Here is a 16,985-nt window from a genome sequence, read left to right on the forward strand (position 1 = left end):
TTACTCCTTCCCACCCCTAATAAAACCTCACCTTCCTTGTAAAATCAGTGGGATTAACTCGGGCATTCTCTTTTTGTCACCTTTCCCTCACCTTTCAAAAAATAGCCTCCGAAATACACAATTGTTCATGAGAGTCTGAAAGAGAATTAATTGCCCCACGGTTACTATTGAATTTATTAAGAAATGTGACCCTAGCTGTACAGACCAAAGCCAATCTAGGGCCTGGATAAAGCTTTCAGGGTGGGCCTGGGCACCTGTTGGGTTAAGGCAGAGAAGAGTCATGCCCTGTAGATCTGGCAGCTTTTGGTTGGGGTGGATGACAAATTGGTTAGCTGTAGTACAAGAGCATGGGAAAGTATAGGTCCCGATGGTAGGATAATATCCTGACCCCAGATGAGGCCCAACTGAAAACTTATCCAAACTATAATCCTTTCTTCCTCCCCTTCAAAATCATTACTTTAAATACAACTAACTTGGGGTGGCTAGGTGGTACAGTGAATAGAGCACTGGCCCTGGAGTCAGGGGGACCTGGGTTCAAATCCAGCCTCAGACATTTAACACAAAACAAATTAGCCGTGTGACCTTGGGCAAGTCACTTAACCCCAACTGCCCTACCTTCCCCCCCTCCAAAAAAAAATATAGCTAACTGGTGGTCTTGAGGAAGTTTGGCAGAGTGGAGAGACTGATGACCTGGGGTCAAGAAGGCCTTCCTCTGACGTTTACTAGCTGTGTGTCTACCGGCAAAGCAGTTCCTCTGTCTTTGCCTAAGTTTCTCATCTGTTCAATGGAGATGATGATAATGGTAGAACCTATCTCCCGGGGCTGTTGTGACTCAAATGAGAGGGGGTGTGCTACAGTAGAAAGTGTGATGGATTTGGCATAGGAGGATCTGTGTTCGCATCCCGGCTGTGCCATTTTGCTGTGTAAGCATTGGCAAGTCTCTTTGTCTCCCTGGGCCTCAGTTTCCTCATCTGCGAAGGGGATTGAGGGGATTGAACTAGCTGGCTTTTAACGTCCCCTTTAGCTCTCCCTCTATTATCCTATGTATATAAAGAACTATGGAAACGTCAGCGATTCTTGAATCATTCCAGAACACACACAAATAAAGGATCCTGACTATGGTGATAGCATCCCTTGAAACCTACCAGTGTCAGAAGGAACTTCAGGTGTAAATGAAGACCCATCTGAGGGGCTGGTGTGAGAGGAGTTAGTGGAAACACAGAATTGGCCAGGGAGCTCACACCCCTACAACTTGTACTTTGCAGAGTTTGCTGGGCACTAGAAGAAAGCTCTGTAGAGAGCGGAGGACCTAAAAGCCTTGGCAAAAGCACCCTAGGAAGAGAGGATCATTTCCCATGATTATCTCCGCTTACGTCTGGTTTGTACGGAGTGGTCTACAGTTCACCTCCCTGTTAGACAGTGGGTTCCTTGATTGCAGGGGCTGTTTTTGCCTTTCTATGTGCATAGCCCAATGCCTAGCATACAGTAGGTGCTTAATGAATGCTTGTCAATTGGTTGTGAATATCTGTGACACACCAGTTCATTCTCTTGGAAGGGTCCTTCTCTTCCTTTCTTGTCCTCCTTTCAAAATACTTCCACAGAAGACCAGTGTCCACAGGAGTTTTAGAGACTTTATTTATGTATAAACAATTTAAACACTTTGCCATAAATTATCTTTGCCTGTCTCTAGTCTTTGCTTAGCAGCAAATTAAAATTAATATAAAAACTCAATGAACAATTCATACATGTATATTACAAAAAAAGTTCTTGTACCAAAGTTCTTATTAGACTTATTTTTTTTTTCTTTCCTCGTGGTGACTTGTCATGTGATTGTCTCAGTTTCTGGACCAAACAAACACACTAATAATTTTAAATCTGAAACAGTGATTGTGCCTTGCGGCTCATGTATGTACAGGGTGATCTGAAGTGGTGCCCGTTAGCAAAAGAGTGATACAATGCCCACACCTCTACTGGAACTGATACCAACAAACTACAGAATCTAAACAGACTACACCCTGTCACTGTGTATAACTGTCCACAATGGAATCTTCAAAGACAAACAGAGTATGAAATTTATCTGTAGTGATTATAGCCACCATTTTGAATTGAACTTTACACTCTGCCCTCCTCGAATAAATCGACTCAGGTCGGACTTAGGTAGGATCTAAGTACAAGTGCAGGACATTATTATTTCTCTCTTTGATTCTCGATGTTAATTTCTTGGATTTTTTTTTCTTTTTTTTTTTCCTTAAAGAGTAATTCCAGTGCTCACTCTTTCACCTCTTTCCCCCCCCACCCCAGTTGCTACACACAAATCACCCCAAAAGTCATGTTTTAAATGCACCTGTATTTTGCTTAAACGAAAACTTCTGGAGTTAGTCTGCTTTCATCAAACAAGCAGTCTGAATTGTTTTCCTCAGCTGGTCTGGTGAAGCTGGCCCTCATGGATGTTTCCAAGTTGCTCACGTGTGAATGGAGTGAGGTAATAGAATATGAGGCCTTCTCTTTTTCATTTGTTTGTTTTATTTTTTTTTTGTTTGTTTTGTTTTCTTTTTGTTTTTGTTTTCCTTGTGAAATTTGTGTTTCTTTTCTTTAGACCCAGAACAAGTGGGTAATATCTTAGGGGAACTTGGAACATTTTTTTTCCCGGTGAGTTTTCAGTTAGGCTTTTAGTCTACTTGAGGATGTGGAACATCTCCCTCGGACAGTAGCATCTGAACTCAAAAAATGAGCTTTTTTTTTTTTTTTCCTTTTTGCCACTTATTATCCCAAAGCAGCTCAGCCTAGTGCCCCTGGTTAGGTCTTCATCTCCTTAGGAGAGGAGATAACAGTTACGCCTACTAAGCCATCCAGACAAGGAATGGCAGCAAGCAGATCATTTTGTTACCTCTTTCCCATTTCATTCTGTCTTAAAAACTGGATGTTGCTGCTACTGTCCGCAAGCTCTGGGTATTGCTCCACGGGAAGGACATAGTATCCCTCATAACCTTGCACCCTTCCTGTGCTAAGGAGCTGCTGCTTCTCTCCGTCAGTCCACAAGCGGCTGCCCTCCCTCCCTTCCTGGGCTTTCTGCTGTTCCTTGGCCCATGCTGCCCCCAGGGCCCTCTGCCTCGCCTGGTCCAGGACTCGGGCTTTCTCTTCGTCAAGTGTGTCTGGGGTGAGGCCATAGCGGATGTTGAGCAGGAGCGTTCGGTACTGGAACTCAATGTTTGTGAACCTTCGAGTCCTCCCGTTGACCAGCAAGGTGGGCTGCGACATGGTCACATTTACCCCACTGTCCAGCACCTTCCGCCCACTTGTCATGGCAAGGGTGACCAGGTCACTGTCAGAGGAGCCAATTTTCACGAAATAGTGCGTGTCCTTCCCCTCTATGCTGTAGTGCATCTTGTCCAGGTAATATGCATTGTTCAGCACAGAGGCCACCTTCCGACTGTCTTCACTGGCGATGCTAGACACTCCAGTCACCACCCGCCCTTCCTTGATGGCGAACATGATCCCTTTCCCAATGATGGGTGTGGTCGTGGCAAACCAGTGGCCAGCTTTCTCTCGGATGCTGGCATGGAGCCGTTTGGAGATGACCTGCCCCTCTAGGGCCATGAATGCCTGATTATGCCTCTCGGTGGTCTGCTGGACTCCCGTAATGAGCTAGAGGCAAAAGAAAAACCAGAAGGATGAGAAGGTTGGCCTTAGCTCATTAAAAGACAACAAAAGGTATGTATTTGCTCCTCTCCAGGCTTCCCTTCCCCTTCCCTGCTGATACAGAACTAACATAACCCTGCCAGGTTAACATCTCCAAAAGTAAGGCTGGGCCACCCAGGGGCTTGCAGAGCACAAGGTCACTGACTATGCTGCAGGGCAGATAGTCCAGATTACTATGTAACTAAGAAGCAACGTGAGGAAGGTGTGACACCTTTCTAAAGGTCTGCACATCAACAGATGGCCCTGAGACTCTTCTTCTGAGGTTGGGGAAAGGATAGCTATTCATTAGTGCTTTCTTTGGCAGTTGTCTCATACTGCTCTGACAAAAAGCATCCTGACCTGAAGGGGTGAGTTTCTTTGGATTCAGTGGTTCCAGTTATGGGCCTTGCTGACCTCCAAGCAGGTGGACTAGGGCTGGTCCCTGGACAATGTCCAAAACTGCCCATTCTTTAATATCTTATGATGTGCTAAATAAGAAATTAGTGCTTACTTTTCTCACCTGGGCCACATGACCAACGAGAAAGGGGTCTTAGCTGGGAGTTAGGAGAGGAGTTCAAGTTTTCATCTTTACCATTGACTTTTACATGGCATGTTATCTTTAATACCTCAGTTTCCCCATTTGCAAAATATAATCTCCCTAAGTTGCTGTGACAGAGACTAGGAAATGGGAAATTAGTGTCTTTTGAAATGTACAGTGCTCATACAAATGCAAAAAAAAAGTCCTATTCAAAGAATGGTTCCTCACATGGCGGGAATCATCATGGGGATGTCTTATCCTGGGTGACTAGGAGACTCTAGGTTGTCTCTTTGCCATGACGTAAATTTTACTGATTTACTGAAACAGCTGTAATATTTCATATTTTTATAATATTGAGTTGTTTCAGTCATGCCCAACTCTTGGTTGACCCCACCATTTGGGGTTTTCTTGGCAAAGATACTGGAGTGGTTTGTCATTTCCTTCTCTAGCTCATATTATAGATGAGGCAACTGGGTTAAGTGACTTGCCCACAGTCACACTGCTAGTAAGTATCTGAGGCTGCATTTGAACTCGGGAAGATGAGTCTTCCTGACTCCAGGCGGGGCGCTCTATCCTTGTTACCACCAAGCTGTCCCATAATGCTGAGTACTGATTGTCAATAAAGAAGAGGGAACTCGATGCAAGGAGGAGATTCCTAGCAATTAGAACTATTCTTAAGTGAAATGTGCTGCCTTGGAAGGCATTAGGTCCGCCTGTATTGGAATTATTTGGGTAGAGTAGTAGATGGCCACTTGTCACATATAGGGCCACAGATCTAGGATTGGAAGAGATCTTAGAGACTATCTAGTGTAATCCTCTCATTTTACAGAAGAGGAAACTGAGGCTCAGAGAGGTAATGACTTTCCCAAGGTCATTTAGGTGAATATCAGAACCAGTATTTGAACTCGGGTCCTCAGACTCCAGTCAGTAGGTTTTCTTTCCCCTAAGATAATTCATGTTCAGATATGGGTTAAATTGGCTGGTCTCCGAGGTCCCTTCCAATTCTAAGATTCTCTGTGAACTACCTTTTTGAATAATGACAGAGTCCCACCCACTTCAGTGAACTATGGGCTACTTAACTTTCAAATCAAAACTGACAACTCTCTGGCCCTCACTGCATGCAAACCAACCACAAATGATCTTAAAAAACTCAATCTGTATAAAATTTTAATCATAAAACACTGAGGTTTTATGTGGGGCATAAAAATGTTCCTTTAATGGGACAGAAACTGCAAACCATGGTTTTATTACTTCCCATAAAAGCCAAAAGGGTTATGATCTTATAGGAAGAACAGATGGTAAGTTACCTCCAGATTTCCCTGTGCCACTGTTAATCAAGTAACAACTCAAGGGTACAGACAGAACAGGTAACGATACTGCAATTAAGGTAATAATTGAGGTTGGGAAGAAAGATGGTTTGTACCCAACAGGTGACGATGTTGACATTTGTTTCCCTGGGAATCCAACACTGTTTAGCAGGCCATTTCTATCCCACTATGATGTTACACTCCTCCATGGATGTGCGCTCATCCCCATGTAATTCTGTTTACAATATAGAATGCCAATAATAATTTGGATGCTTAGCTAGGATGTCAGCTTACCTGTCCAGTTTCACTAGCTTGACTTTCTGACAGTTCATAAGGTGGAGGCACAAAATACATTTTAGCTCTTGGGAAACCAGGAATGATATTGCTGAGCTGAAACCCAAACATCACAAGCCAGCTTTTCACATCTGCAATGAAAAATAAAGAAGAGTCAGAAAAATAGGCCACTTGGGCATCAGCAGCGAAGCTTGGTGAGACCACCACTTGGGATATAACAGAGAGTCTATACTGCAATTCCAGGGAGGAAACAAAGCAAGCGTGTGTCAAATTCTCCCTAGTCTATTAACCCAATGTATTCTTACACAGGTGCTAAGAAGTAATATGTTTGTATCTTTGACAAATGTGTCAGGAAGTATACACATTAGAAGTAGGATCTCATCTTTCTGACAGCTTAAGGAAAATCAGATTGCCTTTGAAACTTTGTCTAAAGAGATCTCTTCCTTCCTGTTTCTCCTTCTCTGAAAGCCATAACTAGGAAGTTTTGAATCTGGGGCAAAGTATCATTATCAATCAACCAACTGGCACTTATTAAGTGCCTGCCATATTCCAGGTACTGTGCTAGGTGACGGCAACACAGACAAAAACATATTCAATAGTCTTGCCCTCAAGGGGCTTCTGTTCTATTAGAAGGCAAGGAGAATAAAGCACAGTGTCATTGGTAATGATGGTAGACGAATGCGTGACACTATCTCCTGAAGGATACACAGAATCCAAGATCGTGACACGGTGCCACTTTGTGGCTACAGGATAGAGGATGGAGCATGGCGGGTAGAACCTTGTTTGCTATCTTGGAGTTTCCTATTTTTACTAATTATTCATGCTAAGTAGGTGCTAAGCTCTGATGTTCTTGTGTCCTTATGTGCAGTCAATACCCTTCTAAATTCATGCCTAGAGCAAAGCCCTACTCACTTCATCCTAGTTACAGTCATCTCTCTCTGCTCCCCCACCTGAAATTCACTTGTTGATAATGCTAAATGTGATTTCCCTTCCAGGAAGAGACAGTTCAGTGACTACTAACTTTGCCCGTGACACCTCACATCATTGACGTTATTTTTCTTAAGCAGTCAGTATGGTTGGTTTTGAGTCTGACCAGATCACAATCTGGAATCACTATCTCCTCCATTTTGCAGAAGGCACCTCTTCAGCCGTGTGCCGACAACACAGATCCTCTCCTCATTTTGAATGTAATTGGTGTTACACTGTAACAGTCTCCCGAAACAATCTGTTGAGGAGGGAGTCATTTAGGTCTAAGCAAGAGAATGGAGCTCATTGGAATAGTTCATCATCCCCCTTTTCTAATGTTCTTCACAGCATGAGATCACGCAGCTACAGAAGTTAGCTTTCCCTCAGAAGATGCTGTCAACAAAGCATCCTCAGGTGCTAAGTGTAAATATGAGAAGGAGGTAATGTGAGAAGAAGGTTATGCCTTTCTTCTCACTTATGAAAATTAAACTCTACAAAATCCAACTTTTTTCCCCCTTAAGTTCTTGGGATTTGTAAGCTTGAAGAACCACCAGGGGGCCACTGAGAGGGAGATGCCATGAGTCCCAGGTACTGGGGCTCATTAGTGCTTTCAACTACTTTCAAGTGGTTCTCATGAGTAGCTTCCTTAACTAGAGTTTCATTTGTGAATTGGCATTTGCAAAAATATCATCAACTAGCCCGATACAATAAAATCTGTTAGGCTAAGGTATTACCCAGCAAGCATCAGAAACCTGGAATAGGGTCTGGGGACACCCATGAATTCTTCCACCAGGTCTAAAATCAGTGGCTTCCCCCAGGCTCAGGAGCCCCAGTCATATTTACTTTTATCGTGCTTCCCTCCATCGGCAGCTGCTTCCTGGGGGGCTAGAGGGAGAGGGTGGAGCCAGCTTGCACTGCTTTCTTTAGAGAAACAAGCCCTTTTCTTACTTAGGAACTGCTACTCATGAAGATAACTCTGTTCTTAAATTGTAAGGGTCCCTTTAATTATGGGAGATAGTAGGTTTTGTTATTAGAGTTTTCTCCTGACTGCATCTTAATTACCTCTTCTTTGTAAATTGTTAGCAACAAGTTCAACTACTTTGCTATCCTCCTAAGTGGTAAATTAGCACTAATTGATATGAGGGTAAAAGTTTTACCAAAACACAATACATACAGATTGATTTAGTGTTCTTTCCCCTCCTTTTCTGCAGCTGTTCTTCCAATTCTAACGTGATTTTGGACACTGAACATTTTTTTTTATGCTACTGGCTCAGGCATCAGGTCCTTCTTCCCTCACTCAACAAACCATAGGCTTCTTTCTGAATAATATTCTTTAGAAGCTAATGATTATGGAATGTGGTTGATTTTAGTTCACTATGACTTGCTTCCCCTTGACTGAGGTGCTTGCTGGAAGAACAGAAGATGAGGAGCTACCATTTTGTTTTCAGAATAGTTCATGTTTATGACACTTTCAAGAGCCAACAAGAAAACAGAGGGCCCAGTCAGGTTTACTACACTGACTGCATGTGTTTATTTGGGACTTGGCATCAGCAGGTGTCTATTCACTTTCATCCGGCACAGACTATGGAAATACCCTTTGTCTAGCTCTGGCTCATTCATTCCCAAGTATCCAGAGCCAAACCTGATTCTGTGGCTTTGAGAACCCACTGGTGGCCAACGATAAGCACTGTCTGTTTTCCACTTCATTTTCTATGAAAACTTGGAGCCTTTCCACTCTGAAATGCCTTTTCCTCCATTGTCTTACTTGTCAATGGGAAATACACCAAAACTGATGTCAACAGTGCTATCAGTGTTCTTCCTGGCATAGATGGAAAGGGATATTATTTAAAAAGGTCTCCTCATGACGTGAGACCTCCCTCAAACCCTACTAGGACAACAACTCCCTAGTGACTGCTTCCTTGATTGAGGCAGAGGGGGTTCTCACCTGTCACGTAGTTTTTCAAATCCAGCTCGTTGCTGAGAGGGTTGTTGCTTTTGAACATATATAGGTTGAAGGGGGCTGGTTCCTTGCCAATGTTTCTCCACATGGTATAATCAGGGGAGGTCCAACGTCCTGCCAGCACATCATAGTCTCTCTGAGTGAAGTGGACCAACTTGGTTAGGGGATCATAGAGTCCCCCATGGAAGCCAATGACTAACTGAAAGTCAGGGTTAGAGTCATAGTAAATCTCCCCATAGGCTGTATACTGCAGCTGTTTGATCATAAGACCATTTATGCTGAAAACCGCCAGGGGAGTTCCAGTGTTGTCTGATGCTACATAGTACTCCTCTCCACTGCTGCTCTCCATGGCAAAGAGATGGCCTTGGAGGTCATAGTAAAGGGAAGTGATCTCTGAGTTGGAATGGTTGTAGACATGAGTCATCCGGGTTGGGTTGTGGAGGTCGGAATAGAAATATTGCAAATGATGCCCAAGGTTGGTCTTGCAGGACGCTCGCCGCCCCACTCCATCATAACGGTACTGGACACTCCACCCACTGGCCTTGTTGTAGGCTCTTGTCAGGAGACCCTTGGAGTTGTACTCAAAGATATCTGAACCTCTCTGGCAGAGGTAGCCATCATCGTCTATCTTGTACTGTATGTCACCTAGACGTGTGATCCTATCCCGGAGGTCAAAGCGTAAGGGTATGATCCGGACACTGTTCCCGGGATTCAACAGGTGAAGATTTCCATTAAGGTCATAGCTATAGCGCCAGGTTGGTCTGTCATTGACTGCCACACTCTGGAGCTGTCCATCCCCATCATAGTCATAAGTGTATTTGGTAGTATTGGCATAAGGCCCCAGTTTCAGCTCCCTCTTGGTCACTCGTCCCATGCTGTCATATTGTACTGTCATCCAGTACATGAGGGACCTGAACATTTCATACTGGACTTCCTTAATTCTCCCATGGGTATCAAAATGTTTGCTCAGCGTCATGACTGCGGTCGTGATGATCTGATTGATGTCATAGTAGATGACTCCAAATTTGCCAAAATGCTCTACTTTGCCAGAGATCTCATCATAGCGGTAGAGATCCACTGGAAGAGGAGTCTCACTTATGACAGGTTTGATGCTTGCGATCCGAAAGCTGTTGTCATGGTAGGTATAGTCAAACCTTGCATTGACCATGCCTTCCTCTGAGAACCTGTAAATCTGTTTGTCGACAAGGGGGCCGATTTTCCGGTATCGAATGGTGCAGGAGAACCCACCACTCTGGAGGTTCACCATCTTCAGAACACCAGTTGTCTCATCATAACCAAAAGTGACCGCTGTGCTGTCATAGACTATCTCGGACAGCTTAGAGAGCTTCCCATATTTGTAGAACACTTGTCGTCCAGTCCCCAGAAAGGATGTCTTTAGGATGCGGCCATCATCACTGTAATCAAAGATGACTGAAGCATTGCTCTCTGGAGGATTATAAATGTTCCTGATGTAGCCAATGGAGGTGTGAGTGGACATGCTGTGCCGGGCAACACTGGGCATGGTGACAGCATGGAGACGGTCAGAGGCATCATATTCAAATATGTACTGCCTCTGGCTCTGCATCAGGAGGACCATGGACTGGAGGAAAAGCAGGGGAGAGAAAAGAAGGGGATGTTGGAGGTAAATAGGAAAATGGAAAGGAAACAGTGTAGAATTTACAGCAAAATTCAGAAAATATCGACACTCTCCAATGAACAGTCTCCTTCTCCCTGCCTCAGGGATAAGGACAGAGCCCCACTCACTTACATGCCATATCATTGGGACAATGGAAAGAGCACCAGATTGAGGATCAAATGACTTGGTTTCAAATCCAAGCTTTGTTACCACTTGGACCTTAGATAACACTTAATTTCCCTGGGTTCCAATTTTCTCATTTACAAAATGGAAGGACTGGACTAGATCAGAGGTGCCAAACTCCAGCTTGGCTGCAAAACTCTGGAATGAAGCTTAAATTAGATGAAAACATAGTTGGGAAATGTTTAACAAAATAAATAAAAATGCAATACAACACAGATAATGTTAATTTATAGTTTTCTAAGTCAGCATGCAGCCCACAGGGATCTGTGTTCCTATTTGAGTTTGACACCACTAGACCTCTAAGGACTCTTGCAGTTTCAAATCTATGAGCCCTATGTCACAGTTGGATTTTCAGTAGAGAAGAATCCTTCTGAAAAATATTTTACCCATAAAGACCCATGAATCCCCACTGAAGAATAGCAGAGCTTAAATATAACACTAATAGTTAGCATTTATATAGCACTTGAAAGTTTAAAAATAACTTCGTTACCTTATTTAATTCTCACAACCACCTTGTGAGTTTTCCCATTTTTACAGAGTAGGAAACTGAGTCTGAGAAAGGTTAAGTGACTTGCCCAGGGTCACACAGCTAGTAAGAGTCTGAGGAAGGACTTTAATTTAGGTCTTTCTGACTCCAAGCCCATTGTTCTAGCCACCATGCTGCCTTAGGTGCCTTCACGGTCTCTGCTGTACTCTGCACTAACTGTAGTTTGGTCCTCAGCTTTCCCCTCTTTGACCCCCCACACAGGATGCTGCTTGAAGCTATTAACCTCTCATTAGGTAATGTGGTTGTTTGTGTATGTATCACATACCTCTCTTATATAGTGAGTTCCATGAGGGCAGACAGCCTGTCTTATCTAAACTGTGTTTCCTCAAGTGCCAAGAACAGCACACAACAGAAACAAAATGACTATCTTTTGAAGTATCTCAGGCCCAGGGACTCTGGAAAGGACTTTCACAGGTAATAAAGCCCATATTTTTGTCCTTAAGATATTTTCTAGGGCCTTTCTAGGGTCTCAGGCTCCAGCCCCCTTCGTCTGGATTTCACTGCAGCATTATCTCCATCACCATTCATGGAGGGCCATATCTCTAGGACTACATTGGTGATGTCATCTCCTTCCTCTGCAGAGTAGGAGCTTCTGCCACTCACAGGAGAGAGAGATCGAGTGAAGAAGAACTGAAGACAGACAGGCAGGCAGGGAGGGAGTCAGTGTGATGCTGTAACTCAAACTACAGGTCAATGAGAATCAGAAAACAGCTAGGATAGTCTTCAACAGCCTAAATATGGGATCTAAGGAGATATCCTCTCCCTACTGTTCCCCCTAGTGAGAGAAGTATCTGACTCCACCTAAACCAGGAAAGTTGGAAACATGCATGGAGGGAGCCCAGAGGCAGCTAAAGACAGTAACCAAAGAGGAAATGTGCAGCAGCTGGGGCTTGAGTTTTAGACAAACTTTTCTATTCTGATAGCTTAATTTAGGAGCAGGCAGAAATGAATCGCTGCATTTCCAATTCATAAGCAATGATTAGATGAGAGCTCTCTTGCTAGTGGGGTGATTCGGCCCGATTTTTGCAGCACATTTTTAAGAATAAAATCAGACAATCCATCCTTCCTGCCATTACCAAGAAGCCTAATGCTTTTTTATGGAAATAGTGCTGAGCCACGAATAACACATTCCTTCAAATTTGCTGTCCGAGGGGAGGGCGGAGAACCTTCATCTATTTGGTGCAAAGAGTTTTTGAGATTTCAGATCTTTTTCTTTTTTCCCAGAAAGCCTGGAATGAACATCTAATGGTGCTATTTCACCAAGCCTCCCATCATCTCACAGAAAGGCAGAGAAAGTTCACCTACTTTATCAAGGTAGGAGTAGCTCCACACTTTGCCATCAGAAAACATTCGAGAGATGATCCGGCCTTGTTTGTCTATGTCTGTCCTTTCGCTCATGGCCCCACGTTGGAGGCCTGCCAGCCTACCATTGAAGAAGTAGGAGACATTGACGGCAGCTAGCCCACTGCTGGGGAGCCAGAGAAAGGGGCGTCCCACTTGGTCATAAATGATCCTCAGGGTAAACTTTCGATGATCATCATAGATCTTCTCTGTTCGGATGTTCCGGTCATAGTCAATGGACAGGAGGTTTCTTCCATGGACCTATAAAAACACAAGGGGCCGGTTTAGCATGTCAGGGGAAAAAAAAAGATGCCCAGTGATGTTAATATGAGATTATGCCAAGTATATGGCTGGTGTGGCCACGGGAGACAGAGTAGCTGTGTGCCGAGTTCAAATCTAATGCTCTTTTCTCCTTCCTAGTTGATACTAGGTTGCTTATAAAGTCATAACAAAAGGCTCCCTGGAGGAGGTGTGAGTTGGGCAAGGCCTTAAATGATGAGTAGAATGTGAGGAAGGCAAGGACAGTGGGCCAAACGTGTGTGAAGGAAAGAGCATGTTGTGCTCCCAGTTTGGCTGAAGGTCATTATCTGTAATGGAAAATACGCAATTAAGAAGGTCCCAACTTGATAAAATTGTTGTTGTTCATTTGTTTCAGTCATGTCTGATTCTTCATGATCTCATTTAGGGTCTTCTTGGCAAAGTTACTGGAGCAGTTTGCCATTTCCTTCTCCAGCTCATTTTACAGATGAGGAAACTGAGGCAAACAGGGTTAAATGACTTGCCTAGGGTCACACAGCTAGTAAGTATCTGAGACCAGATTTGAACTCAGGAAGTTAAGTCTTCCTGAATCTAGGCCCAACACTCTATTTATTGTACCACCTAGATGACCAAATGATAAAGTAACAGGTATAAAAATAGGTGAGCAAAGGATTTTAGGGATTTGTCCTATAGATAATTTTGGAGTTCCTGAGGATTTTGGAATCTAATAATTTAATAAGGTAAATTTTGTAGATATGTGTATCCACATTGAACCTATCATTTCCAGAGCTGATACGTTGGGGTTAGGCTATTTCTTCTTAAAAGTGTAACTTGGTGAGAACTGTTTCACTTTTGTTCTAAATGAGTGTGGAAAACTTAGGAAGCCCCTTCGATATGCTGGATCATTTGTTCTAGTATTCTGGGTCATGGCCACTCAAGTGTCTAGCAGGGATTTCATAAAGACATTATGAATGCTACCAAAGGCAGACGACAATCGGCTCTGTCACCTAGCAATCGCTGAGCCACTGAATTGCCCTCATCACCTCTTGTTTTCTTCCCCTTCCTTGTTTCTTCTCCAGGAAAATTAGGGGATTGGCTAGATGATCTTCAAAGTCCCTTCTACTTTTACTATTCTGTGATTCTGCTCCCTTCCTTATTTTCTTTCTCCGTTTTCTCCCCCTCTCACTTTTCTTTCCTAGCCCCACCAATGGTATCCACATAAAGTGTTTATAGACCTACTGAGGTCACTTGAGACTGAAGAGAAGCCTTGACCCCACATGCACTCACACCAGAGAATAACAAGTATGGACAGTTACAGCTAATGAATTTTAGATTTGTGATTTTCAAAACCAAAATTGGTCATCAGGAATGGCATTTCCTTAGAGCCATGGTACTTTCTAATTTGGTTTTTAATTGTGAATTTTCAGTGAAGAATGCCCAGTGCTTCTGATAATAATGAAATAAGATAAATTCAGTGGTAGATGAGCCAAGGAGTCTGGGCCAGTGCTGTAATCTAATAAAGCCTCTTAAGTAATTTAATTGTGAATGTGCCATTAATAAAGTGGAAGTCTTTAAGTCAGATAGCCTTTGATGGCAGTGACACCAAAAGAAGCGTTCAGCAGTTCCTGGGAATGTGTTCTCCAAACTTATAGTTTGCAGGAGCTTTGATTTAGCAACATTTTCTCTTATCCCGATTTAAATTGCCCATCAAACAATATTTAAATTAACCTTGAGGCTTCCTGGAGAACATAAAAGTTATTTTGAATTATTTTCCCTGCCATGATCAGCACAATTCTCCCCCTATCTTGCTCGGTAGGAATCCAGTGGTAGAGAAACCAATTTTTAAATTAATACAATTTTGTGTTTGTAAGGAAGTCATTATTTTTAATTATCGGGTATTTTCCTCATCCTGGCTTCCCCAGTTAATAAAACTCAGCTGTTTAGCACTGTTTTTATTTCTGCAGTGGGCTAACTTTGGGAAACAGCTCCCCCTGTGGAATTTCCCCCAGAATGTTTTTCTCTAGCAGAGGTTGTTGCTGGTGCCTGAAGTGTTCATAAAGAACCCAAGGAAAGGAAACGTGGTACTTTGGAATGGTCCTCCTGGGTTCCCTAGCTGGTGGCTCCGATTCTGCTCTGAGGGGTAATGAGGGGTTGATGAGTTGAGGCAGCCCAAAAGAAAGAAAAAATGAACAATGTGATTTTTCTAAAGGATGAGACAAGAAGAAAGAATTGCAGCAGCAGCAGGAGAGAATTCAGTTAGACCCAAAGAGGAAATCCTTGGCTACAGGGCTGATTAAAAGCAGGAACATTTTACCGCAGTGAGGTTAGGCTCGATGATCCTCACAAATAAGAAAATCATTTGTGTCTTGTTCTTAGTCTAAACATTCACTTTTCACCAGAAATCAAATGGACAACATGGACTTTTCTGTTTCCTTCTGGCTCTGGGATTCTTTATTTAAAAAACTAGCTATCCCACTAACACCTATCCAACATGGTTAAAAACTACATTGTGACCAGCATTTGTTCAAACAAAGCAACTCACTACAGAATCTATATCTAGCTTAGACCAGACCTCCAAGGGTCAGTTTGTTTTTCCCCTTGTCACTAGGCAAGGGAACATCTATTCTGGAGCAGACAGGTGGGTATCCATACTATTTTCTGAGTCGTCCTGCTATTTATAAACTATCATAGCCAGGAAGGACTTTGTCTTGTGCAAACCCTGGACCCAGTGTGGCAGGTAAGGATCTGAGAAAATGGAAGTTTTACACATTCCCTGCATATGACAAAAAGCTGGCCTCCTATGACAGCTCCACAGGAGATCAGATGTGTTTGTACACATGGGAACATGCCTACTGCACACACACAAAACTCAGACTAGGAAATGTCCTGTCTGGTTCCTATGTTTCTGTGATTTGCAAAGTAAGTAAAAGTAACACTCCAGAGTATAATTGCAGTGTCATATTAATTATATGGAAACCAAAACAAAATTACTAACTCCCACTTCTCCTTGGAATACTAATAACACTAATACCAATATCATGACGGAAGATTATCTTGGAAGCAATTTTTCTTTTGTTCTGCTACCTACACATGTATCTGTTTCTTACCTCTGCAGTCTTTATGTAAATTACAATCAGGAAGACAGCTCCAGGAGGCTGGTTATCTGCTTTCTTTCAGAGAAAATCAGACTTCTCACAACACATATTTTTTTTTTTGTAGAAAAAGGGCAGATGTTTTAAGCCTTAGAAAGGGTCTGTGTTAATTCCCACTTTGAAAGCATTTGAAAAAAGCCCTTCTAAGCAGAAATCCTTGCCCAGGTCCTCTGGACAGGTGCACAGCATGGTGGTTATACATTCAAAGGATGATTAGCTTACATTTCATGACAACGTGTCTTTGAAACCAAACTGGCTGGTATTTCTCAAGCACCATTGACCAGAAAGTCCACAGTGCTTGGACATCAGCCTCAAGATACACAAGATGTAGATTTAGCTTCTGCAATGCTGTGTGTGTGTGTGTGTGTGTGTTTTGAAAGGCTAGGGGATGGGGATGAAGGCAGGTGATAGGAGGTAGGAAAAGGGGAAGACAGAAGAGGTGAAGAATAAATTTTTTAATTGTTTTGTTTTTTTATTTTGGCTTTTTGGAGAGCAATTGGGGTTAAGTGACTTGCCCAAAGTCACACAGCTAGTAAGTGTGTCAAGTGTCTGAGGCTGGATTTGAACTCAGGTCCTCCTGACTCCAGGGCTGGTGCTCTATTCACTGCCCCACCTAGCCTCCCCAAGAATAATTTTTTGAAATGAAATTATTTGAGAAATTTTCAGGGGGTGACATGCAATTACACACACTGGGAATGGGTGAGGATGTTAGGGCTAACATCCCAATTTTTAAAAATGAATAATTTTTTATTCATTTAAATTTTTTTCATTCAAAATAATTTATTATCTGTCATGGTCATGGCCCTTCCATCTAACACATCTATTGGCCATCCTAAGTGGCGATATATTTCTCAGTTAAAAGGATGTGGTTGAGGGGAATGAATGAAAAATCAGTTATTAAGCACCTATGTGACAGGCACTGTGTTCGTTGCAGGGAACAGTTGTTTAGTCATGTCTAATTTTTCATGACCCCACTAGGAGTTTCTTGGCAAAGATAATGGAGTGGTTTGCCACTTCCTTCTCCAGCTAATTTTACAGATGAGGAAACTGAGGCAAACAGGGTTAAATGACTTGCCCAGATTCACAAAGCTAGTAAATGTCTGAGTCCAGATTTGAATTCAGGTC

At 42.9% G+C, this 16,985-nt stretch overlaps 1 protein-coding gene across 7 annotated transcripts in view; it reads right to left on the bottom strand.

The window, feature by feature from the left end:
- Window positions 1–1,611: 1,611 nt before the first annotated feature.
- The window catches only part of TENM2 (teneurin transmembrane protein 2), a 417,254-nt gene continuing 401,880 nt past the window's right edge, over window positions 1,612–16,985 (bottom strand). For all 7 annotated transcript variants that reach the window (XM_069102413.1, XM_069102414.1, XM_069102411.1 and 4 more), the window contains 4 exons: window positions 12,415–12,711; window positions 8,729–10,343; window positions 5,818–5,948; window positions 1,612–3,645 (listed from right to left, as the gene is read on the bottom strand). In XM_069102413.1, coding sequence (XP_068958514.1) covers window positions 2,884–3,645; window positions 5,818–5,948; window positions 8,729–10,343; window positions 12,415–12,711 — 2,805 coding nt within the window. In that variant the 3' untranslated portion in view covers window positions 1,612–2,883. The remainder of the gene's footprint in view (window positions 3,646–5,817; window positions 5,949–8,728; window positions 10,344–12,414; window positions 12,712–16,985) is intronic.

This window comes from Petaurus breviceps, unplaced genomic scaffold (genome assembly GCF_028583685.1).
Source record: "Petaurus breviceps papuanus isolate PSGF00001 unplaced genomic scaffold, PetGlider_PUasm1.0 551, whole genome shotgun sequence".
In the NCBI taxonomy this organism is placed as follows: Eukaryota; Metazoa; Chordata; class Mammalia; order Diprotodontia; family Petauridae; genus Petaurus; species Petaurus breviceps.